Consider the following 24512-nt stretch of genomic DNA (forward strand, 5'->3'; position numbering starts at 1 on the left):
AGAGAGAGAGAGAGAGAGAGAGAGAGAGAGAGAGAATCTTAAGCAGGCTCCACACTCAGCACAGATCCTGATGCAGAGCCTAGCACAGGGCTTGATCCCACAACCCTGGGATCGTGACCTGAGCCAAAATCAAGAATCGGATGCTCAACTGACTAAGCCACCCAGGCAGCCTCATCAGAGGGTTTTAAAATAAGCATGGATATTTCTAGTGTTTAAAAGGCTTTCAATAAATTAGTTGGAAGAAAATTAAAGCTGGGGCAGAGGACTTTAAACAGCCCAGGGCCTGGCTGTGACTGGCCTGGTGTTACCCAGCAGAGTCAGGGTTGAAAGGGGCCTTTCTCACTCTCTGCCTCCTGTTCAGATGTCCCCGCACGCTGTTTCTTCATGGAGTGAAGCAGTTACAGGGTTTCCCCTTGTTCTGTTCATGTGGAGAAATGCATTCCTTTATTTTCTATTTTTGTTATTTATGGGAAATGTCAAACTTGCAAAACCAGAAGAGTGTAAAGAATGCTGTGTATCCAGCACCCTGCTTCTACCCCTGTCCGCTTGGGGGTGTTTATTTCATCTTTACCCATCCATTCCATTCCTGGCTCCCAGATTACTTTGTGGCAAATATCAGATTTCACATTTCATTTGTGGAGTGCCTCGGTGGCTCAGGGTTAAGCGTCTGACTTCAGCTCTGACTTCAGCTCGGGTCATGATCTCACGGTTCTTGGGTTCGAGCCCCGTGTCAGCCACTGTGCTGACAGCTCGGAGCCTGGAGCCTGCTTCTGATTCTGTGTGTGTGTGTGTGTGTGTGTGTGTGTGTGTGTGTGTGTGTCAGTCTCTCTCTTTTTCTCTCTCTGCCCCTCTCCCGCTCATGCTCTGTCTCTCAAAAGTTAAAAAAAAGGAACATTTCATTTGTAAAATTTCCTATGTATCTTTTTTTTTTTTTTTTTTTAATGTTTTGAGAGGGGAGGCGGGGCAGAGAGAGAGAGGGAGAAAGAGAATCCCAAGCAGGCCCCACGCCCAGCGTGGATCTGGACGCAGGGCTCAGTCACAACTGTGAGATGGTGACCTGAGCCAAAATCAAGAGATGGACGTTTAACCGACTGAGCCACCCAGGCACCCCAAAGTTCATATTTTTTTTAACTTTTTTTTTTAATGCTTACTATTTTTTAGAGTTCAAAAGTTCGTATCTTTTACAGTTACATGTGGGGGCGTTCTGGGTTGCTCAGTCCGTTAAGCATCCGACTCTTGATGTCAGCTCAGGTCATGATCTCATGGTTCGTGGGTTTGAGCCCCGTGTTGGGCTCTGTGCTAACACTGCCGTCCTGCTTGGGCTTTTCTCTCTGTCCCTCCTCTGCTCATTCTCTCTCTCTCCCTGTCTCTCTCAAAATAAGTAAACTTGAAAAAAAAAAAAGAAAGAAATAGGGGCGCCTGAGTGGCCAAGTTGGTTGAGCGGCTGACTTCAGCTCGGGTTATGGTCTCACAGTTCATGAGTTCAAGCCCTGCGTCGGGCTCTGTGCTGACAGCTCAGAGCCTGGAGTCTGCTTCAGATTCTGTCTCTGTGTCTCTCTGCCCCTCACCTGCTCATGCTCTGCCTCTCAAAAATAAATGTGTTAAAAAAAATTTAAAAAAAGAGATATGAACTTTAAAATATATATATAAACATAATAACTAAAATACAACTTCAGCAAATGTTCAGCGTTCAGGTTTTTTTTTTTTTTAGATTTCTTCAGTTATCGTAGAAATGTTTTTTGCTTTTTTTTTGTTTTGTTTTGCTTTTACAGTTTTCTTGTATCAGGATTCACATTAGGGCTACAAATTGTGATTTATTGACATTCTTTTGGTTACTTTTTAATCTATAGGTTTTGACTTCGTCCCCTTCCTTTTTTCAAAGTAGTTTATGCGGGAGGAGGGGAAGGATGTGTCCTTTTGAATTTTCCACAAACTGTGTTCTGCTGTTGCTTTCCCAGGGCGTAATGTACCATGTTCCTCCGATCTGTGTGTCTCCTGTAAATTGACAGCTGCAATCTAGAGCCTTGACCACATCCAGATTTGACTTTGTTTTTGAGAAGACTAACTTCGTTGGGGGATTGTGTTCCTCTATCAGGATTGGCTGATTTCTGATGTGAAGCCAACGTTTCACTCCCAGTATAAACCCTGTTTAGTCCTTTACGTACTCCTGAATACGGAATGCTGATGTGTCTACGTCTGTCTAGAACGGGAGGCTGGGATCCCAGCCCTCCAGAAGGAAGACTTTCGGTTCCCAGCCCCGAAGTGTCAGGACCGCAGACCTGCAGGGACACTACGTTTTGCCAGCACCTGTTCCTTTCATCGTTGCCCACCGGTTTCCCCAGTGGTGCAGTGTGACGCCTTCACTCAGGAGCTTCGTGTTCTGTGCAGGCACTTCCGGGAAGGAGGGCCTAGGGGAAAGTCTTTGGTTCCAAATCCTGGCTCCTCGTGGGGAGGTGGGCCCGGGACTGTGCCGGGAGAGCCCAGGAGCCTGCTGTAAGCGGGAAGGGGTGGAGAAGGAGGCTGGGCCTGCAGAGCTGGAGGAGGAGAAGCCCCCCCGCGGGGCTGCCTGGCTGGCAGTTTACAAGAAAGAGAAAAAACGGGAGGGGTTGTTCCCTCCCAGACACGGTGATGAACGCTCAGTGTGGCAAGTACGTACAGGCACGTTCCTTTCCTTGTCCTGGCTGCTCGCCAGCAGAGCTGATGGGTTCTAGCCTGCGCGGCCCCGCCTCCTGTCCCGCCCGAGACAGCCACTCCACTGTGAGGGAGCCGTGCATTCCACGCTGCTGCTGTGACAGCCGTAAATTACGGTAATTATTCTAACCTCAAAGGGAGTCTTCCTTTTACAGAAGGACTTTTTCCTCCCCCGAGCTCCTTCTCCTCCCTTTTAAATAGCAGTTCTGGGGTGAACAAAAACAGAACATGTATTTACTGGGGAGCGCAGAAGAGCTAACTCTGCTACAATTAAGATAAAATCTCTCAAATTATAGTGGAAAACTGAGGGTGGTTGGGAGAGCTGGTTGACAGAGTTCACCTGTAAAGCAGATGATTTAGGCAATAGTGAGGTGACAAATGAGGAGGGGTCACTGAACACTCCTGGCGCCTCCTGGCGCTTCTTCATGTGTGGGTAGCTCGGAAAAGCCGTGAGTTGTTGGGGTGACTGCTTTAACGCTTCCTGATAAGGAACCTGTAAGAAGATGACACTGGGGTACAGTTCTGGAGGGTGGTGAACCGGTGGAACACAGCGGGGGTGACACCTGCCCTTTCGTCTCCTTGCTGCTGTCCTTCAGCGTCCTCGGTCGGCTTGGGGGAGGGGAGGGGTCCCCATCTTGGGATGCAAGTCCGTGGGGCGAGCCTGGGCCAGCAGCCTGTTGCCACTCATTGGGTCCCTGTGTGTGAATCACCTTTAGTTTCTAAGACTAAAGGCTTTGGGGCAGAAGTCCAGGAATATTTGTGGAAAGGTAGGGTTTTAAAAAATGCTTTTTTGGGGCGCCTGGGTGGCTCAGTCAGTTGAGCGTCCGACTTCGGCTCAGGTCATGATCTCACAGTCTGTGAGTTCGAGCCCCATATCGAGCTCTGTGCTGATGGCTCAGAGCCTGGAGACTGCTTCAGATTCTGTGTCTCCCTCTCTGCCCCTTCCCTGCTCATGCTCTGTCTCTCTCTGTCTCAAAAATAAATAAAAGCATTAAGAAAAAAAATTTTTTTTTAAATGTTTTTTTTGGAAAACAAAAGGAAAATGTAGAGATCATATATTGTTTTTAGAAGGATGGATGAGAGGGGCGCCTGGGGGCTCCGTCGGTTAAGTGTCGGACTCTTGATTTCAGCTCCGGTCATGATCTCGCAGTGCGTGAGTTCGCGCCCCGTGTTGGGCTCTGCACTGTCAGTAAGGGACTCTCTCCCTCTGTCTCTCTGCCCCTCCCCTGCTCGCTCGCTTGCTCTAAATGAATAAATAAATAAATAAAGGATGAAAGGTTGAAGATCTACACACTGCAACCCTGGAGCGATCGTTCAGCCTGATGTCAAGTCGTATTTGACGACGACAAGTGGCAGTTTCAGGTCTTAGGTAAGCAGGTGAGGGCGTCTTTCTGCCAGCGGGGCCCTGTCGCTATGGCACAGGAGGGAGGAATTCAATCCCTTTTGTGGACCAGCTGGCCCTTCATTTGGAACTTTCCACCTTGGCTGTGCCTCTTCTGGTCCAGCTCTGCATGAGAGAGACGCTTCAGAAGTGCCAGACAGAAGTCAACGTGATCAAATGTGAGGGCGTCTGAGTCTGCGAGAAGTGGATGCAGGACGAAGTGAACACCTCGGTAGGTGCCGCGGTTGTGGCCACGCAGACGTGACCGCTGTGTCTAGGGCCTGTCCCCTCTCCCTCCTGGCCAGCCGGCCAGCCTGGCTTCCCACTTCGCCGCAGCTCGGCCCGGCCACCTACACCGGCTCCTCCCAGTTCCCCCACTGTGCTCCAGTCTTACTGCAGAACAGCCCGGGAGGCGCGCCCCTCTGACCGCACAGACCGGAAAACCTGGAAACTCGGCGGGATCTAGCAGTGACGGACCCTCAAGAACAGTCTTGACAGCCGATGGTGTTTGGCTCGCTCACAACTTCTGAAAGTTCTGGCACCAGCTCATCAATAATTGCCATAACTAGCTTGTCAGGTGTCCTTCCAGCAGAAAGTTCAAGGGCTTTTTGACGTTGAAGTGCATTTCTTGCATAAGCAGAGAGTCAACAGGAAAGATTAAGACTGGGAAGAACAGGGGCGCCTGGGTGGCTCGGTCGGTCAAGCGTCCGACTTCGGCTCAGGTCATGATCTCACGGTCCGTGAGTTCGAGCCCCACGTCGGGCTCTGTGCTGACCGCTCGGAACCTGCAGCCTGTTTCAGATTCTGTGTCTCCCTCTCTCTCTGCCCCTCCTCTGTTCATGCTCTGTCTCTCTCTGTCTCAAAAATAAATAAACTTTAAAAAAAATTTTTAACACTGGGAAGAACATTCCTCCAACAAGCGCAGTCCTGCCGCCTGGGGCTCAAAGGCTCCTGGGAGAAGCAGACGTGCCAGTGCTGTGAGGAGCCTCGGGAGCCCGCGGAGAGGTGCCCTTGTCTGTGAAGATGAGGGGGGAGCCCGCGGAGAGGTGCCCTTGAACCCGGGGCCGTGAACATGAGGAGGGAGCACGGAGGAGAAAACACGCAGGCGGAGGAAGGACAGAAGCCAGCTGGCGTGGCATTAAAGGAGCCTCCTGTGGGTGGAGGAAAAGGAGAGATTGGGGCCCCAGCAGGCCCGGGCTGCCAGACCACAGGAAGGGGTTAGGTTCTCTCCTGAGGGTAATGATAATCACCGAGGAAGATTTTACATTTTACAGGAAGGGGCGGCACAGTTAGGTCAGGGGTGTGGGAGACATTGCTTCGCAGCAGGGGTGGGTATGGGGACAGAGTAGGTGGGGAGGGGGCAGCCTGGAGGCGGTGGCGCTGCTCAGACCAGCCCATCAGGAGTTGTCACGGGGCCAGAGACCTCACCATGGCGGAGGCGTGTGTGTGTGCGTGTGTGTGTGTGTGTGTGTGTGTGTGTGGTGGGGGGAGGTTGCTGCAGCTGCCCGAGCCGAGTCCTTCAGGTCCTGGCATGGGGGTGCCAGGGTCCAGTGGCCAGAATTCTGCGAAGCTTATTCCTTCAGCCACAAAGAAGGCTTCTCAAAGGACAGGGTGTGACTCTTTAATTCTGATCACTGCGGGCCCTCGCCTTTGCTGCTATGAGAAAAAGGGCCGTAAGTAAAAGTATTGGCAGTGATCACAAGTAAGTTACCTTGAAACAGGTGGAAAGTTTGCATTCCAGCGGCTTCCTCCTCCAGAAGTCTGAAGGTGATAAAAACGGTCAAGTACAGGAGGAAGCAGCAGGGCCTGCCAACAGACACGCTTGGAAAATGAGGCGGACGGGACAGAGCTCTTGTGGCAAACGCTGCTTGCAGGGAGTCTCAGAAATGTTTTCTTTAAAAACGTTCTTATATTTTTCTCATACACACATTTACGTTTGCTTCTAGAAGACGTTATAGGAAACCTTTTCATCATGTTGATAGCTTTGGAAGTTCTATTTGGTTTCATCTGTTTTCTCATACATACTGGTAGAAAAGCGAAACCACCTTGGGTGCTTAAACCATTGAAGCTGCTGCTCCCTACAGAGTGCCGAAGGGTGACGGCGTGGGCCGCTCTTGGGCCGCTCTGGTGTGAGGCCCTCGGGAAACAGGCCGACAGGGTGGTCTTCCCTCCTTGCCTTCCCAGAGAGGCCCAGAGGAAGCGTCTGGAGAGGCGCCACCCCCACCCCCAGGAGGAAAGAAGCATTCTCACCACCAGGAATGAAGGAAATCTACAGGAACAAACCTTGATTAAAGTAGTTCCTGCCCTCCTCTGGTCTCCATATATTTCTGTTTCTTTCCACAGCTGATGCTTCTAATGCAGCCTCGTGTATCAGCACTGGGCTGCTGCTTGGGTCCTCATTTCCCTGTGGGGCCCACGCCTGCATGACCCCTGGGGCTTTCCTCTGTGGATGTGTCTCCCGTGGATTTACCCCCCAGGTCCAGCTGCAGACCCCAGGGTGGGGCGGGGGGAAGCTTGGCCTCACCTACGGCTCAAAACTATAAATACTTAAGCTACGTTTTGACCACCATTTCCAGAGAACATCTGTAATAACTTGGTTAAAGTGGTGTGGAACATGTTATGAACCCTTTTGAAAAGCAGTAGGGAATTGAGGTGACTGGGTCAGTGCATTCGTGATGGGGTCTGCAGTGAGGAGTGTGGCCTGGTGTGTCCCAGCTAGCACTGACGTCCTGCAGTGAAGAGAGCTGCTTCCTACATTGTTAAGTTTTTATTTATTTTTGAGAGAGAGCGTGTGCCGCCCCCCCCCCCCCCCCCCGCCACCATGTGCAGAGGAAGTCCAGAGAGAATCCCAAGCAGGCTCGATGCTGGGCTTGATCTCACGAACCTGTGAGATCATGACCTGAGCCCAAATCAAGAGTCGGACACTTAACCGATTGAGGCACCCAGATGCCCCGCTACATTTTCAGGAAGTTTGCTAATAAACAGCTATTACTAAATATTATATACTAAAATAAATTATATTAAAGATAATACATATTTAGACTTTCACATGTGTTTATTTTATTATTGTTTACAATCATCTCTGCTTTTGAGGTTATTTACGACTATTGTACCTACGTGGTAGAAAAACCACATAAAGGTATACTGCTTGAAATTGTCCACAGTGGAAGGATTTGCACCATGGAAATTGGCAAATGTGCTAAATCAGGGCTTGAGTTATTGTTTTGTTGATTGTCTTGACTTAGGGAGGCAAAGGAGAAGATGTTAGTAATAGAAGTTAAATTAACAAGTATATCTTGTCTGTTGCCATTACATCGTGGATCGCCCCAAGTTGAGGAAACATTCTTCTAGTATTCAAAAGCAAAGAAATTACTCCTGTCATTGACAAATAGGGCTTGTTTCACTTTTATCCTGTCCTCCCTACCAAGTAGCTTTTGTGTCTGAAGGACACTAACGAGTCACTTGCAGCCGCGGGCTGGCTAGTGATACAAGGTTGTGGCAGAAATCTGAGAAGGAGCCACAGTGAAACAGCACTTGGTGCCCCCTAGAGTGGCTACAATGAGGACAAGATGCGCGGTGACAGATGCTCAGCAGGATGCTGGGAAACTGGAACCCTGCGCCCTGCCGGAGGGAGTGTCTCCTGGTGTAGCTGCCGTGGGAAGCCGCGTGGTGGCTTCTCCGAAGGTTAAACATAGAGTTACCATGTGACCCTGCCATCCTGCTCCTGTGTGTACCCCCGAGAGAATTGAAAACAGATGTCCACACAAAAATCTGTACACGAGTGTTCACAGCAACACAATTCATAGCAGCCAAAAAGTGGAAACAATCCAGATGCATTCAGCTGACGAACAGATACAAAATGTGTTATGGCCACGCTGGGAAATACCGAAATACCTTTTGGTTCAGCCTTCAGCCGTAACAAGGAATGAAGTTCTGACACATGCTACCATGTGGATCAACTTTGGAAACATGTTATGTGAATGTCGGTCACAAAAGAGTACATACTGTGATCTTCCGTTTACACAAAATGTCCACAGCAAGCAGATCCACAGAGGCAGAAATAGAGCAGTGGTAGTGGGGACTGGGGGACAATGCGGAGTGACTGCTCACGAGGACAAGGATGGGGTGGCCGGGGGCTGGGGGACAATGCGGAGTGACTGCTCACGAGGACAGCTTTCTCTTTGGGGTGGTGACAGTGTCCTGGAATTGGTAATGGTTGCCCACCTCTGGGAACATGCTGAAAACACGGAATTGTACGCTTCAGCGGGGTTAATTTCACAGCGCGTGAATTATTTTTCTCTAAAGCCGTCGTCAAAGCAATGAAAGCAGTTTGTAAGAATCGGTTGGCTGCGTGGAGTTTATCAGGAAGGCTGTGTGTCATGTTTCATTACTGTTTGTAAAGTGCGCTGCACACCCTTGCAGTTGTGTACCTCCCTCAGCCGTATTAATCAGGGACTGTGCGCTGCCCGGGGCGGCTCATCGATCCCTCACCACTGCATGCTTCTCCCTGTGCCTCCGCCTTGCTCCCTCCCCCGGTGACAGCAGAGAAAGGCTCCTGTCCTCCCTGCCCCCACAGTGTGCTCGCACCCGCCCCCCCCCCCCCCCCCCCCGCCACAGCAGGCCTGGGGGTCCCTCCCCCCACTCCTCTGGAGCCTCCGAAATGTTGCTTGAACTTGAGGAAGCACTCCATGTTGTGATAGTAATTGTCACCATGTTTTTTGTGTTTTTACTTTTGAAAGAGAAAGAGAAAGCATGAGCGGGGGAGGGGCAGAGAGAAAGGGAGAAAAGATTGGAAGCAGGCTCTGCACTGTCCACGCAGAGCCCAACGCGGGGCCTGAACCCACTGAGCCACCCAAGGACCCCACCACCACAGCTTTAACTCATTACAACTCCTTTTCGGTGATGGTGCACTTCCTGTCCATGGTTTTATTTTTTCACTCAAAGGTTATAACTTCTTTTACCTAATCTGTCAAGTCTTTAACAGTTTGAATGTATTTGTTAAAGTTTATTTGTTTTGTGGGGGAGGGGCAGAGAGAAAGGAAGAGCGAGAGAGTCCCAAGCAGACTCCGTGCCAAGTGTCAGCACAGAGCCGGACGCGAGGCTCAAACCCACCAACCGCGAGATCATGACCAAAGATCATGACCGCGAGATCATGACCTGGGCCAAAGTTGGACGCTCAACAGACTGAGCCATCCAGGCGCCCCTAAAGATTCTTTGCTAGAAACAGTTTGAAAGTCTGAGGAAATCACAATATACTTTCCAACCTGTCCTGCTCATTCACTTATTCTAGACTCAAGATGGTTTTCTAAATGGTAAGCATTCTGAAGCTGAGGTGAACACACCAGATTTTTAATAAACTGTTACAGGTGCCAGTGTTGTCCTGAAGGAGGAGCTATAACGTAGCTCCAAAACCGCCTGTGGAGAACACAGGTCAAGGAAAGGGCTTTTTGCATGGATAGCTGTGCCTGCGTATTTTACAGTAGAACTTGGCCTTCCAAATTCACAGGAGGATTTCAGAGCTCTTGTAACCTGAGACGCTCTCTGCAGCAAACTTGGGAACGACCCTTCCAGACCCAGCCTGCTGCTCCTTGCCGTGCTTTAAGTTAATCCTGTTTGTAGAATGCTTGGGAATTTAGAAAATGTAGGAAGGTCCTAGCATCCAAGAAAAGGAGCAAATGGGCACACCGCTGGTGGTTTTGCTCGTAGCAACCTTCTTCGGCAGCGTCGGGTTCTTGAGATGTTTGGTGTGTTGGTGGTGATTTGCGGGGCGCATCGAAGCAAAAACTAGCAAGCTGTGTTTTCAAGGTTGAGTCTAGGGGCCTAAAGGGGTGTCAGCCCACACCGGGGAGGGTGCCTGGGGGCAGTGTCCCCAGCTGAGCAGACGTCCGCCTTCTTGCTCCGGCCCCTCCCCCTGCCCCGCACTGCTGCTCATGCGGCCTGACCTGCCGCCAAACACTGGCCACGTCGTATTTGTAAGCTAGCTGTTATTTCTGCTTCAGATGAAACGATCAGTGAGTAGCCAAGTAGACAAAGCTGTTTCATGTTAAAACTTGCAAACCCTGCCTCTCTGTTTTTAGTTCTTTGGAAGTCGCATCTTGTAACCGTGATGCCGAACAACTGAAATATCCTGAATGAAGTACCTTCCAAAGGGAAAAGAAATGTTAATTATGTGCAGTGTGGTAGTTCCTTTGGTCTTTGTAAGCTTTAACCACTCTTTTAATTGGCTTTTTAATTTGTATGCAGTAAAATGAATACCCCACTTAAAGTGTACATTTGATGAGTTTGGACAAACGTGTGAATGTTTGCAGTCACCACTGACTTCGAGGATGCGGCACCGCGGGCTCCCACGGTACATCCTCTCTCATGCCTGGCTCTTTCCCTCTGTATTTTTCTAAGACTCGTCCATGCTGTGAGTCTCAGTGGTTTCACTCCTTCCCGTGGCTGGGAGTTTTGTAGTTGTTGGTGCGGGGAGGGCACATGGGAGGCACTCTGTTGTAGCTAGAGGTGGAAGTCATGTTCAATAGAGCTTATTTGTTTGTTTTAAATAATGTATAAGAGGGGCGCCTGGGTGGCTCAGTCGGTTGGGCAGCCGACTTCGGCTCAGGTCATGATCTCGCGGTCCGTGAGTTCGAGCCCCGCGTCAGGCTCTGTGCTGACAGCCTGGAGCCTGCTTCTGATTCTGTGTCTCCCTCTCTCTCTGACCCTCCCCCGTTCATGCTCTGTCTCTCTCTGTCTCAAAAATAAATAAACGTTAAAAAAAAATTTTAAAAAAATTAAATTAAAAAAAAATAAATAATGTATAAGAGATTTCTAAATTGAATGGTACTTTTCCCCCATGAGTTTAGGTTACATTGATCTTTTTTTTTTTTTTTTGAGTTTATTTATTTATTTTGAGAGCGATAGAGACCACGTGAGCGGGGGGGCGGGGGGGAGGGTGGGGTGGGCAGAGAAAGAGAGAATCCCAAGCAGGCTCTGTGCTGGCAGTGCAGAGCTGGATGTGGGGCTCAAACCCATGAACCGTGACCTCACGACCTGAGCTGAAACCAAGAGTCGGACACTTAACTGACTTGAGCCACCCAGACAATGGATCTGCATCGGTCTTAAAGCAGACAAACGGAAAGCTAGTCTTTCGATTACCCAACTGATCCTTTCTTTTTAATGTCACGTTTATTGAAGTCCAGTTAACATACAGTGAAGTTCACTCCTGACAAATGTGTGGACAGCACCCCAACTCAAGATATAGAACATTTTCTGTATCTCGGTGTAGAAATTCCTGGGTAGTTAGCGCTTCCTCCCCCCCCCCACGCCTGTTCTATCCTGCAAGCGATGGCCTGTGAATAGACTCCTGCGGCAGGCAGCCTGTTGGTGTGGCTCTTTCAGTCAGCAGGATGTACCTGAGATCCATCTGTGCTGCCTGTTGTCGAGAGTGTCGCGCTCTGTCGTTGACGAGCATCGTTGTGTGTGCCACACTTGGTTTTGCCATTTACCAGTGGGAGGACGACGCGTAGGCTGCTTCCAGATTTTGGCAGTTTTAAATAAAACCACTTTTACCAGCCACATACAGGTTTTTGTGTGAGCATATGTATTTATTCATCTTGGATAAATACCTAGGAGTGGGTGCCAGATGGTGCGTTAGGTGTATGTTTAATTGTGTAATGGACTGCCAGCCTTTTTTCCAAAGCGGCTGCACCATTGTGCGTTTCCACCAGCAACATATAAAAGCTCACTTGTTTTACATCTTTGACAACACTTGTTATTGTCAGATGTCTTTGTGGGTTATTTTAGGCGTATAAAAAGGCGTGAGGTGGTATCTCACTGTGGGTTTGATTTGCGTTTCCCAGTGACTTATGATGTTGAGCATGCTTTTATCCATATTTCTTCGGAGAAAGCTTTATTTGGCCACTTTGCCCATTTTTAATCATTTTTTTTAACTTTTATTTATTACTGAGAGACAGAGACAGAGCATGAGCATGGGAGAGGCAGAGAGACGGGGAGACACAGAATCTGAAGCAGGCTGTCAGCACAGAGCCCAACAGAGGGGCTCAAACTCATGAACCGTGAGATCATGACCTGAGCCGAAGTCGGACGCTTAACCGACTAAACCACCCAGATGCCCCCACTTTGCCCATTTTTAAATTGGGTCGTCTGTTTTCTTATTATTGAGTTTTGAGAGATTTTTATATATTCTGGGAACAAGTCCTTTTTCAGATTTGCATATATTTTCTCCCAGTCTGTGGCTTATCTTTTTTGTTTCATGGATTGTGCTTTTGGTGTTGTATCTAAATAATCTTCGCCTGGTCTCAGGTTGTGCAAATTTTGCTGTTTTACACGTTTTATAGTTTCAGATTTTATATTTAGGCTTTTGATCCATTTTGAGTTAGTTTTGTATACAGTACAAAGTGCAGGCTTAAATGCTGGTTTTGCATTAGGAGTTGCATTATTCCAGTGCCATTGTTGAACATGTTCCCTATAGTATTCACGTTAATAATATTTATTGTAGTTCTTTTAATTTGGGTATTCTCTGGCACATGGTCTTAAAAAGAGAATGCTAATGAGGGGCTTTAATAAATTTATACTATGCATTTTACAGTACTGGAGATTTGCTTAGTTTATATTCACCCTGTGCATTTTGTTAAAGGTCTCAGGATTCTGCCCTCCAAGAAAATCTTGCCATGATTGGATAGGACCCCCAGACAAACATTCAAACCTTCGACCTGTTCATTTTTACGTCCCCGAAAATGAATCACCATTGGAGCAAAAGCTACGAAAATTAAGACAAGAAACACAAGAATGGAACCAACAGTTTTGGGCAAACCAGAATTTGACATTTTGTCGGGTAAGCTTTGATCTAAGGTCTGAATGAGAAAGAGGTACCACAAATGGCCACTTGGGGGTGCTAAATCCTTACTATTGGCCTTTCTTCTACTCTATCCTGACTTGGTCCCTCCCTCCCTCCTCTCTCCCTCAGCCTCCCTCCATCTCCCTCCCTTCTCTCTCTCATATGTATGCCTGTATGTAAATTAACGTATGCATATAATTTTTTATTTTTTTTTAAGTTTATTTATTTTGAGAGAGACAGACAGACGGAAAACCAGTGGGGGAGGTGCAGAGACAGGTGGGCACAGAAGATCCGAAGGGGCACAGAAGCCCTATTCAGGGCTTGAACTCACAAACTGTGAGGTCACGACCTGAGCCGAAGTCAGACACTCAGCTGACTGTGCCACCCAGGTGCCCCCTGCATATAGTTTTTAATCTATATGTAACTGTACATAAACACTGATCATTCATAAAATCATAGATCTCAAGACTTCCAAGTAGTTTTACCTTAAAAGGAGTAGCAGAGCCAGAACTAGAATGTGTGTGTTTATGTTTATGAAATATGGGTTTTTGTGATGTGATTTCATTCTGAGAATTCGGAATTCTTAACAGCATATTCATAAATAAACTATATGAGAAAGAAGTAAAAACTCTCGAATCCAGAAGAAAAGCTTTATATGTCTATCCATTTGGGTAGGCTGTGTCACATGGACTGTCCTTATTCTGTGGATTTATAAACAGTTCATGAAACATCTTCTTTTGAAATCCCTACTTCAAGCATGGGACTTTTAACCAAATTCAGATGGCTTCACCCAGGTTTGGAGATGGGCCCAAGCAGACTCCCCCAGACACGTTGGGCCGTGTCCCACCCAAGGAAAATTCAGATGGCTTAGCCCAGGTTTGGAGATGGGCCCATGCAGATTCCCCCAGACCATGTTAGGCTGTGTCCCACCCAAGGAAAATTCAGATGGCTTAGCCCAGGTTTGGAGATGGGCCCATGCAGACTCCCCAGACCACTCTGGGGTGTGTCCCACCCAAGGAAAATTCAGATGACTTAGCCCAGGTTTGGAGATGGGCCCATGCAGACTCCCCCAGACCATGTTAGGCTGTGTCCCACCCAAGGAAAATTCAGTTGGCTTAGCCCAGGTTTGGAGATGGGCCCATGCAGATTCCCCCAGACCATGTTAGGCTGTGTCCCACCCAAGGAAAATTCAGATGGCTTAGCCCAGGTTTGGAGATGGGCCCATGCAGACTCCCCAGACCACTCTTGGGTGTGTCCCACCCAAGGAAAATTCAGATGACTTAGCCCAGGTTTGGAGATGGGCCCATGCAGACTCCCCCAGACCATGTTAGGCTGTGTCCCACCCAAGGAAAATTCAGATGGCTTAGTCCAGGTTTGGAGGTGGGCCCGTGCAGACTCCCCCAGACCACTCTGGGCTGTGTCCCACCCAAGGAAAGATGGAAAGACGAAGAAAGAGCGTTCTGATAGTGGTCTTCTTTTAGGAAAAAGAAGAATTTATTCGCTCAAGACTAAAAGCTAAAGGCCTGGAACTGAGAACCGGATCAGGTTAGTTCATTTGTCCTTTTCCTCTTAACATGGTGTTTGTTTAACTGCATGAGAAGATAAAAAGAAAGGATTTCGGATGAAGGGGAGAAAGCTCTGGGGCAAGTCGTGATCTCCTTTGGGACAGGTGCTCTGAGGGGGTCCTCATACTCGTACATGGGACACATGTGTGCCTCCCTCCTGGTCTCTTTCCTCTCTTTGGGTGAGGTCATCCCTCTAACACTTTTAGGTCTTTCCGAGATCAATGACTTCCCTCTGACCTTTGGACTTCTGTCCCATAGTCCCCTGGCTTCTGCACCCTTTCTCCTGTACTAGCTGGACTTCCCAGATTCCTGACCTCAGGTCACGCCCACCAGCCTCCCAAAGCCCCGCCCCTTCCCATCTGTCTGCAGTCACCTCTTAAACATTTTTCAGTGCTTTTGCCACTCCCTGTCCCCAGGCCCTTGTTACTTCTGTGCCTATTGTAGTAACTTTCTTATTGGTTCTTTGGCCTCCAATTTTTAAATCAGGGATGGGCAAGCTTTCTGTCAAGGCTAGATAGTAGGTAGACTAGTCCTTCTGGGCCAAATGGGGTCTCTGTCTCAGCTGTTCAGTTCTGCTGTTGAAGTGTGAAAGCAGACCTAGAAAATACGTAGACTGGGCACCTGGGTGGCTCAGTGGGTTAGTTGGGCTCCACGTTGTGTATGGAGCCTGCTTGAGATTCTCTCTCTCCCTCTCTCTCTGCTCTTGGGCCTTGCTCTTTTAAGGAGAGGAAGGAAGAGAGAGAGAGAAAGAAAAAAAAAAGAGAAAAGAAAAGAAAAGAAAAAAAAGAAAAACACATAGATTAATGGGCATGAACGTGTTCCAATAAAACTTTATTTACAGAAGCAGGGGCGGCTGGCCCGCAGGCTGTCGTTTGTCAGCTCCTGCCTCAGACTTATCCTTTGCAGTGTAGTCAGACTGTCCTGCCCCAGATGCACAATTGACGTTTGTGGCCGGCTTAGGTTTTTAGACTCGTGTGACTATGGAATGACAGCTGCGCTGTCTGGACTGAAGGCCTCCCCGGCCCCCGCCTGTCCCCTCTTTTACATCTTGTCCCCCATGCTGTGCGGCATGCCAGGGATGCTGGATGCACTCAGGTCCCTCTGCCTGTTGTGCTGCCTTTCCTGTTTTGGATAGAAGGTCTGGTGCCCAAAATGACCTTTAATCATTTTCTCTTGCTGTTGATGTGAGGTCCAAATAACTCGTCATAGTGTTTGTTAGACAGATGTCTGCTGTCAAAACATTCTGATGGAAAATCTGGAACCGTTGACCCCAAAAGCCACGTCTGTCCTTGGGCTAAAGCGCTGCCCCTCCCTTAGCCCCCGCTTGACTCCATTTGGGAGAAAGAGCTGGGAGGGTGGATGCCGGATGATGGGCTCTGCTGTTTTCCGACGGCTGCAGGGTCCCGTCAAGGTGCCATCGTGGAGGGCCGGAGCCAGCAGGAAAGGGTGCAGAGTCCTAACAATAAGCATAGCATAATTGCGCACAATTTCAGATGCTGACTGTATGCGCCAAGTCCTTTGCCTGTATCTGTTTTGTTTCCCACAATGACCCAGAGAAACGGGTCCCGCTGCTTTTACCACCTTAGAGATGAGGAACCTGAGGGCAAGGTATTGAGCCAAAATTACACAGTAAGTGGAGGGCCTGGGTTCTGGCTTAGTGACTAGGGTTCCCGGGCCCATCTGATGTCACCGTGCCACAGTGGCTCTCAGCTCACCCTGTGCTGTCCCAGCCCTGCTGACGAGTGAGCGGGCCCTGGGCTGTGGTCACAGATGCTGCAGCCCTAAGGGAGGGGCACCAGCCTCGTGAGTCTCACCAGGATCAGGCAGGGTCAGGGAGGCTGTGGACATGCTTTGGAGATAACCACTCTCTTAACACGGGAAAGGTTGTTTTGAGTCCTGTTATTAATATCAGAGTTTCTCTTGCTGGTGTTTCTAAGAACTGAAAGGTTGGCCTTAAATCAGACTTTTAAATGAATTTGGTAATAAAACAGGAAGGAATGTATTGAGGACAGGACACATGAAGGGAGGTTCCCACTGTGTCAGCTAGTTAAACAGTTTCCAGGCTGCAGTGATGGAAACAGGGTGGGGGGGGGGCGGTAACAGTCATGTCACCTCAGTGAGCCAGAATGCATGCTGAACACGTGATTATAGGGGTCCCGCAGGACCGAGGGAGGAGGAGTTTGTTTAATAAATGTTAATGGAGATGGGGCACCTGGGTGGCTCAGTCGGTTAAGCGTCCGACTTCGGCTCAGGTCATGATTTCGCAGTCTGTGAGTTTGAGCCCCACATCAGGCTCTGTGCTGACAGCTCAGAGCCTGGAGCCAGCTTCTGATTCTGTGTCTCCCTCTCTCTCTGCCCCTCCTCTGCTCAAGCTCTGTCTCTCTCTATCTATCAAAAGTAAATAAAATGTAAAAAATAAAATAAAAACGTTAATGAAGAAACTATTTTTGACTCGAGAGTAAATTTAGATTCATGACCCCTATAATACAAATATATTCCAAATGGATCAAAAAGCTAATTATTAAAAATCAATTAATTTAAAAAAACACCTGGGTGACTCAGTTGGTTAAAGTGTCTGACTCTTGATTTCGGCTCAGGTCATGATCTCATGGTTTGTGGTTTGAGTCCCACATACTGGGACCTCATAGTGGCCCTGTGCTGACAGGTTGGGAGTCTGTCTCTCTCCCTGTCTCTCTGCCTCTCCCCCTGCTCTCAAGATAAATAAATAAACATTTTTTAAAAATCAATTATTTGTGGATTAAGAGTTAAATACGTAGCTGCCAGTTGTAGAAGGTCTGATAGAACACAACTGAGTCTCCGTTGTCTAGAGGAATCGTGGTTCTTTAAGCTCGACGGTAAAGGTAGAAGGACAGGAGAACATGAAAACTGCCTTCTATATAAGTGAGGACTTCTTTCTTTGTTAAGATTTTATTTTTAGGCAGTCTGTACCCTCAGTCAACGTGGGGCTCGAATTCACAACCCCAAGATCAAGAGTTGTGTGCTCAATTGCAGGCGGTGTCTGGTAAAGCAGAGGGCTGGAACAAAGGGTCAGCATCCAGGAAACAGGTTAAGCATAAACAGCAGATGATAGAACAGAGGCGACAGGGGCAGTCTTTGTGAAGAGCGTTAACAGGGTTGTAGAAACAACACAATACCTGTAGGTGAGTAATGTGACTGCAGATTACGATGTGTATCAGAACAGCAACTGGGCATCATTTTGTGCTTGCTGAATTCAGGGGGTGCCTTCAGTGGTTACACTCCGTGCTGGTGGAGTTAGAGTTAATAGTCCAATACAGTGCTCGTAGGTGGTCCACGGCAGGGGAAATTTCCAGCCGTCTTTCCAGAGGATGCCCCTGTAGGCAGCACCCCTGCCAAGAAGCAGGGAAGTTTTGACCACAGGATATCTAAGAATGCATTCTAGAGGAAAACAGAAAAGGTAGCTGTAGGTTCCTTGCAGCATTATCTTTTAAAAAAAGGGGGGAGTATATAATTCTAGTAATCGCGCACTGGGTAAGGCTAAGGTGGCCCACTCAGTGGATGTTCACTGGAATATTCTGCAGCAGTGTAGAAAAATTATTGAATTTCCAGTGCAAAAGCGGAATACCCTGATTTCAGCTCTGCTTGTCCCCAAATTGAGTCTCATTTGTAGGGCAGCAGTATGGTGGGAAGATTCTTGCCTCTAATTTCTTTTGTTGCCAAAGTGTTCACGCAGTGGGAAGAAGGCACGCCATGGAGATAGATTTACTTGCAGTCATAAGCCCCCACGTGGTTTTTAGCAAATGTGTAACGAACTAGGTTACCCTACCTACCTTTCTTTGCTTAGTTTCATCCGGGCGCAGTAGCCCGCTGCAGTGTCGATAGACGTGGAAGCCGAGTTACTCAGCAGACATTTATGTGGCTTCTGCTTTATGCTGAGCTCTGGCTGTGGGGGGTTTGCACAAGACACCAAACCAGACCAGCAGCTGAAGCTGGCACCTGCCTGTCCTTAGAGCCCGGGGCTCCTGCTGTCCCGCCAGCGGTGGTGACAAGGGTGCGCTCCGTGCCAGGCCCCGTGTCACCCGTCACACCGGCTGCCACCCATTCGGTCTCAGAGCAGCCTCACGATGCGTGCTGTTCTGATCCACGTTCTAGATGAGAGAACCCACAGTCCTGGGCCGGCAGCCAGCGAGGGACAGAGCTCCGCGGGGCCGCTAACCGCTGCCGCTGGGGCGCCTCGTCGGGTCCTCACGTGGGGGTGCAGACAGATGTGCTGGGATGCTGACTCGAGCGTGCACACGTGCTGTCCCTCCAAGACCCATCGTTCAGAGGACACTAATGCTCTTGGGCCGGCCTGGGTGCTCCTCCTGCCTGAAGCCGGGGGCTCCTCCCTGGTCCCCTCACCACGCTCGAGCCCTGCCCACCCTCCTCCTCGCTCACTCTGTTCGGCCACATCTGTGCCTCTCCAGACCCTTTGTTTCCCTCTGTGCCGGTCCCCGGCTTCTGACCCATTCTCTCCCTTCTCTGCCTTGTGGGCCCCTACTCATCCTTTAAGACCCAGCCTACACGTCGCCTTCTCTGGGAGCCTTCGGCTACCCTCCCCTCCTCGGGCGGCTGGCTGTTCTCTTTCTTGTCCCACTTAGCATCTGGCCACGTGTTGATGCGAGGTAGCTGTCGAACTCCTTCTGTGTGCCACGCTAGGCACTGGGACCTCATACTGGATGAGACAGCTGTGGCCTTGCCCTCAGGGAGCGGACGTTCCAGTGTGGGCTGGGAGTGGGGCCAACAGACAGGTAGCCCTGTGAATACTAGGTCTCGGGGTCTGTCGTCGGCCCCTGGAAGAAAAACAACCGGGAATTGAGGGGGAGCGGGCATCTTAACAGGGCCTCACAGAGGCCTGTCTGAGGAGAGGACAGCTAGGAGAGATTTGAGAGAGAATCTTCTAGATGAGGGAAGAGACCCCAGATGGAGGATTTGAGGAGCTTCAGGAGGCTGGGTCAGAGGAGTGAGAACGAACATGTGGAAAATACTGCTGTTGACTCAGGCAGGTCCTTGGTTATGTTGTGGAAGGGACGTGTCCTTGTCCTCTGTGCGCCGACAGACACACGCTTGGACCATGCCATCTGAGTGCTTGCTTCCGTGTCGTATGTGTCAAAGGTCAGCACCTTCCCTCCTGTTTCTGTGGAAACATGCCCTTGGGTTACCCTCCCAGCCCGTCTCCCCCAAACCCCGCTGGGGTTGCAGCATCGACCTCGGCTGTGCGGCCGGGAAACATGGCCTCTGCCCGGAGGCGGCGTCTTCCAGGGGCAAGCGTGCTGAACCTGAGGTAGGAGCCCGAACGAGGGCCTCTCTACGTGTGCGAGAGCCCTGGGGGCAGAGGTCCGAGCGCCTGTTTGGGCTTCAAAGCCAGAGTGCCTTCACCTCCGAGCCATCACTGGGTGTCCTGAGACTGGCCTGTGGCCTGCTGTCTGGCCGCATTTCCCTTGGCAGGCTGGTTGCTGTCCTGTGTGGCCTTTTCAAACCTGGGGGGGATGGGGGAGCCCTGGGGGCCGGCGCCGCGGTCGGCATCTCCCACCACACAGGGAGGACCATGGAGGTGGCCTGGTTAGTCCCCGTGTGTCACCCGGTTGAGCGTGTGCTCCCCGACTCCCAGATGGACTGGTTAGGCCGGTACCTACCCCGGGCCAGGGTGGGAGGGTGCGCTGTTGAGCCAGGATGCGTTCAAGTTGGAAGGGAGTCCGTTTCCCCTCTACGGGTGGCTCACGTTTCTTGTTAGAAGCGTCAAGGCATTTGAGGGGACGTGACGAAGCGCGTCGCGGGCTGTGTATTGGGAGACGCACACCTGTGCTTGCCTCAGTCGTGAAGAAATTGAGCCGTGGGGTCATGATCCGAGCCAAAGCTGGACACCTACCTGGCTGAGCCACCCGGGCACCCCTTTTCTTTTTCAAGATTGTGTTGGCTGATGGGTTTCTCTGCATTTTCGGATCTGCTTCTCAGTTTCTGCCAAAAAGCCAGCTGGGATTTTGATGGGGATTGTGTTGTATCTGTAGGTCAGCTTGGGCGTGCTGCCATCTCAGCAGTGTGCAGTCCTTAAAACCATGAACGTGGAATGTCTTTCCATTTGTTCAGGTCTTTTATTTCTTCATGTGTTTTCTAGTTTGCAGTGTGTAGGTCTTAACACTTCCTTTCAGATTTACTCCTAAGTCTTTTATTGTTTCTGGTGATATTGTAAATGGAATTCTTTTTTTTTTAATATATGTATATTTTTATTAAGTAAACTCTATGCACAACATGGGGCTTCAACTCACAACCCCTAGATAAAGGGTTGCATGCTCTACTGACTGAGCCAGCCAGGCACCCCGGAAATTATTTTTTCTTGATTTCATTTTTGGATTGTTTATTGCTAGTGTATAGATAGAAAGATACAGTTGATGTTTGCATTTTGATCTTGCTGACCTCCTTTGTTAGATCAATAGTAGTTTGTGGGTCTCTTCTTCTTAAGTCTTAATGTTTAAGTTGAAATTAATTTTCAGGTCAGAAAGCAACATTAGATGCAGAAGAAATGGCTGACTTTTACAAGGAATTTTTAAGTAAAAATTTTCAGAAACACATGTGTTATAACAGGTAAGTGCTTACTTTTTTTCTAAAATTTTGAATATCATATTCATATTGGGTAGGATTATTTTCTTACCTGAATTTAGTGACGTTGATGTTTATGCTAAAGGTAGACGTTGCTGTAAACTTAGTTTTCGTCCTTTTAAATAAAATTGACGGCTTACAGTTATTTGCACGGCCACCCCATAACGGTTTGCACCCCTAGTGCTCTGACAGCAGGTTCTTTTTTTGAAGTTTATTTTACATTACTTAATTTATTTGTTTACTTGTTTGTTTGAGAGTGTGAGCAGGAGAGAGGGGCAATGGGGGGAGAGAACCTTAAGCAGGCTCCACCCCCACCATGGAGCCCGACGCAGGACTTGATCCCACCACCCTGGGATCAAGACCTGAGCGGAAATCAAAAGTTGGACGCTCAGCGGACTGAGCCACCCAGATGCCCCTCGACAGTTCTAAACAGCACTTTCCACTAAGGGGAACCTGGACTCCTTAGAGAAGCAGGTCTGCGGTGGGAACAGCACGCGACGAGGCAACACACCTTGTGTCAAAGAGGAGGCCCAGAGACTGGCGGGGTCACGTGAGAACGGCACGGGGGCCTACTTGAGGGGCTCCCTGAGGCCAAGGGTGAGGCCGTTTCAGCCGCACAAAGGAAATGACCGTGGTGGATTAAAAGTACACCGAATCTGCAAAGACCTTTGCCGTCATAGCAAGGCCGAGGAGCTCAGTCCCCTCCGCACACTGCCAGTCAGCCAACTCGTTCTGCAAATTGATCGGTAAAAGAACCCAGAGAATTCACACCTTTCCTGCATCGACTGTTTCAGGGGAACCACATGAAGGAGCATTTTTCTTTGTAGGTCGGCAGCTGATGCAGAAGGAGCGGTGGAGTCGGAGAATTCACATTTTCCCGGGGAAATAATAGGTGTGGGCCGCGGTGACCCACAGCTGCGGAAACCAGCGGGCAGGAAGGCGGGCGGGGCTTTGCAGGGCGCGGGATGGGGTGACGGCCCCTCACCCCGTGTCTTCTCTTGCTGTGCACACTGGGCCAGCTGCCTCTGCACGATGCAGGACGAGGTATCGGGCAGCACCTGTGAGGCGTTCTTACCAGAACACGGAGCCGAATCTAGGCAGACCTCCGTACTTAGTACCAACCAGATCACAGGAAATATGTAAAGGGTGTATGAGTCGGGGGTGAGAGGGGTTCATAGAAGACCTCGTTTAAAATGATAGCCTGGCGGGGGACTCAGTCAAACGTGTGACCCTTGATTTCAGCTCAGTTCATGATACCACCGTTGGTGAGTTCGAGCCCCGCATCCGGCTCCTTGCCGACAGCACGGAGCCTGCTTGGGATCCTCTCTCTCCCTCTCTCTGTGCCCCGCCCCCCCACTCTCAAAATAAATAGAAATAATAAAATAGAAGGTGACAGTGGCAGTGTCGGTCAGGCAGGGCAGGTGAGATCTAAAGCACGGTGGTGGTGGGTGAGGCTGGGCGGGCTCGAGAGACCGACCCTCAGACAGAGGAGTCTGGCGGCACGAGCACGTTGGCACTCCTGCGGTCCCGTGTTACTCTGAACCAGCTAGGTTATAACGTCAGGCCAGCGTGAGTTGTGATGTGGGCCCGAGCATGTGTGCTGGAGAGGAGAGGAGGACCAGAGAAGAGAGGACCAGCCCCACCCCAGGTCAGGTGGCAGGGGAGCGTCAGTGCCCCCTTCCGTGCCCACGCCACCCTGCCCCTGCCTTCCCCATGGAAACAGGGAGAGTTCAGTTTCCCTGTGCTTGGTCAGAGCGTCGGTGGAGTGGAATCTGGCTTTTCCTTAGTAACCTAAGAACTGCAGTCTCGATGGGGTACCGGTTTTCTCTTTCTGGAAGCCTTGTTTGTTTAGGGCACTGCTTCCCATTTATAACATCACTTAAGTGGATAGAAACGTAAGATCGTTCTCACGAGGAGGGAGATTGTCTCTTCAGCCAACACAGAGGCTCCAGAAAACGAGCATCCTTACCTCTTGCTGTCGCTTTTGAGCCCGTGGTCATTTTGCTTCCCTTTGTCCTGGACTCAGTAAGTCATTTGAGTCCAGTCTGGAATAGAAGTTCCGTGTTCACTCACGAGTTCATTTGGCTGAAAAGCATTGGTACTTATGGACATTTCAGCTTCCAAAGGCTTAGCATTGAGAGTCTGGAATGTGTGCCTTCTGTTGTGGAAACTTCCCAAGCTTTGCCCATTCAGCAGTGGGGTGAATTTGCAAGTTTTGTACAGTAACTCACAGGCAAGTGAGCCCGTGGCTGTTGGTGAACTCCACCCCAATATTTAGAGGAAGCCCTGGAATTCTCTATTTAGAGACACAGAAGCTCAGATTGTTTAGAAAAAGAGGATGTGGAGCTTTATGACGTTGGCACTTGTGACAGATTAACTTCTCCCGATGGAGTACTTTGCGCTTCTCCCGCAAATGAGGCCCCAAACCAGGACGGTCCCCACGGAGTCCTGCCACACTCAACGATTGTGGCTCCCCAGGAATGCCACGGACATCTTGAGGCCCCAGTCTCCTTTTCTGGAGTCTCTTAGCAAAAACCAGAGGAGGATTGCAGCGGAATGGGCAAAGGTGGGGGTTCACGTGCTGAGCCTTATTCTTTTGTGATAGCCTGGGGGGCCCTGATGAAAATCCAGGAGGAAGGAGGGAAGGCTTTTAGGGACAGGTTAGCTTTAATGAGGGCAGAAAAAGGAAGAGGCAGTGAGGAAAGGTGGGGATAGTCGGGAGGACTTGCCTTTTGGCCGGGAACTCCCCTCAGAAGCTGGGGTGCTGGTCCTCAGTTACTGGGGGCATCACATGTGCTCGTCTGGTTTCTCCACAGAGACTGGTACAAGCGTAATTTTGCCATCACCTTCTTCATGGGAAAAGTGGCCCTGGAGAGGGTTTGGAACAAGCTGAGACCAAAGCAAAGGAAGACCAGCACTTAGGAGCCCACCCTGACCCACACAGTGGTGTCCCGGGTTTCCACCAGAAGCAGCTGCTTGAGCAGTTCATTTTACAAGGGCTCTGAAAACCTGTACGTGAACGGACGCCCGCACCTCCCCTGTGGGGCCCGTTGGCTTGTGTCAGGACAGGGTGGACTGGGAGAACGGGGGTCCTGGTGAGCCGTAGGCCGTGTGACTCTCCCGACTGTGGATTCCAAGCCGGCCCTGGGTCATGGACATGATATTAAATAAAACCAATGTTTTCGTGTACTGTTTTCTGTGTTTTGAATTCTACCAATTTGAAGTAGAATAATATAAAAATATTCATGTACTTGATCTGCAAATTTGACTCCACTGACGGGAGTGATTTGGAAGCTGGCTGCCGAGTGAACCGAACCCCACCCTCATGTGACCAGCGGCCAGGGGTTGCTGGACAACCCCGGTCAGTGCTGACGGAATGCAGCTGTCCTGGGACACTTGCACCTGCGGACGTGAAAGCAGG

General features: G+C 49.7%; 1 protein-coding gene across 2 annotated transcripts in view; it reads left to right on the forward strand.

The window, feature by feature from the left end:
- LOC102972421 (cytochrome c oxidase assembly factor 8) overlaps positions 1 to 24280 on the forward strand; it is a 29161-nt gene extending 4881 nt beyond the window's left edge. The window contains exons 1-5 of one of the 2 annotated variants that reach the window (XM_015543392.2): positions 10327 to 10421; positions 12711 to 12908; positions 14393 to 14456; positions 20986 to 21076; positions 23908 to 24280. In XM_015543392.2, the coding sequence (XP_015398878.1) occupies positions 10371 to 10421; positions 12711 to 12908; positions 14393 to 14456; positions 20986 to 21076; positions 23908 to 24013 (510 nt within the window). In that variant the 5' untranslated portion in view covers positions 10327 to 10370 and the 3' untranslated portion in view covers positions 24014 to 24280. Of the gene's footprint in view, positions 1 to 10326; positions 10422 to 12710; positions 12909 to 14392; positions 14457 to 20985; positions 21077 to 23907 lie in introns of those variants that run through there. The other variant, XM_042990670.1, reaches the window with a different exon arrangement.
- The last annotated feature ends 232 nt before the right edge of the window (positions 24281 to 24512 follow it).

This window comes from Panthera tigris, chromosome B3 (assembly GCF_018350195.1).
Source record: "Panthera tigris isolate Pti1 chromosome B3, P.tigris_Pti1_mat1.1, whole genome shotgun sequence".
Lineage (NCBI taxonomy): Eukaryota > Metazoa > Chordata > Mammalia > Carnivora > Felidae > Panthera > Panthera tigris.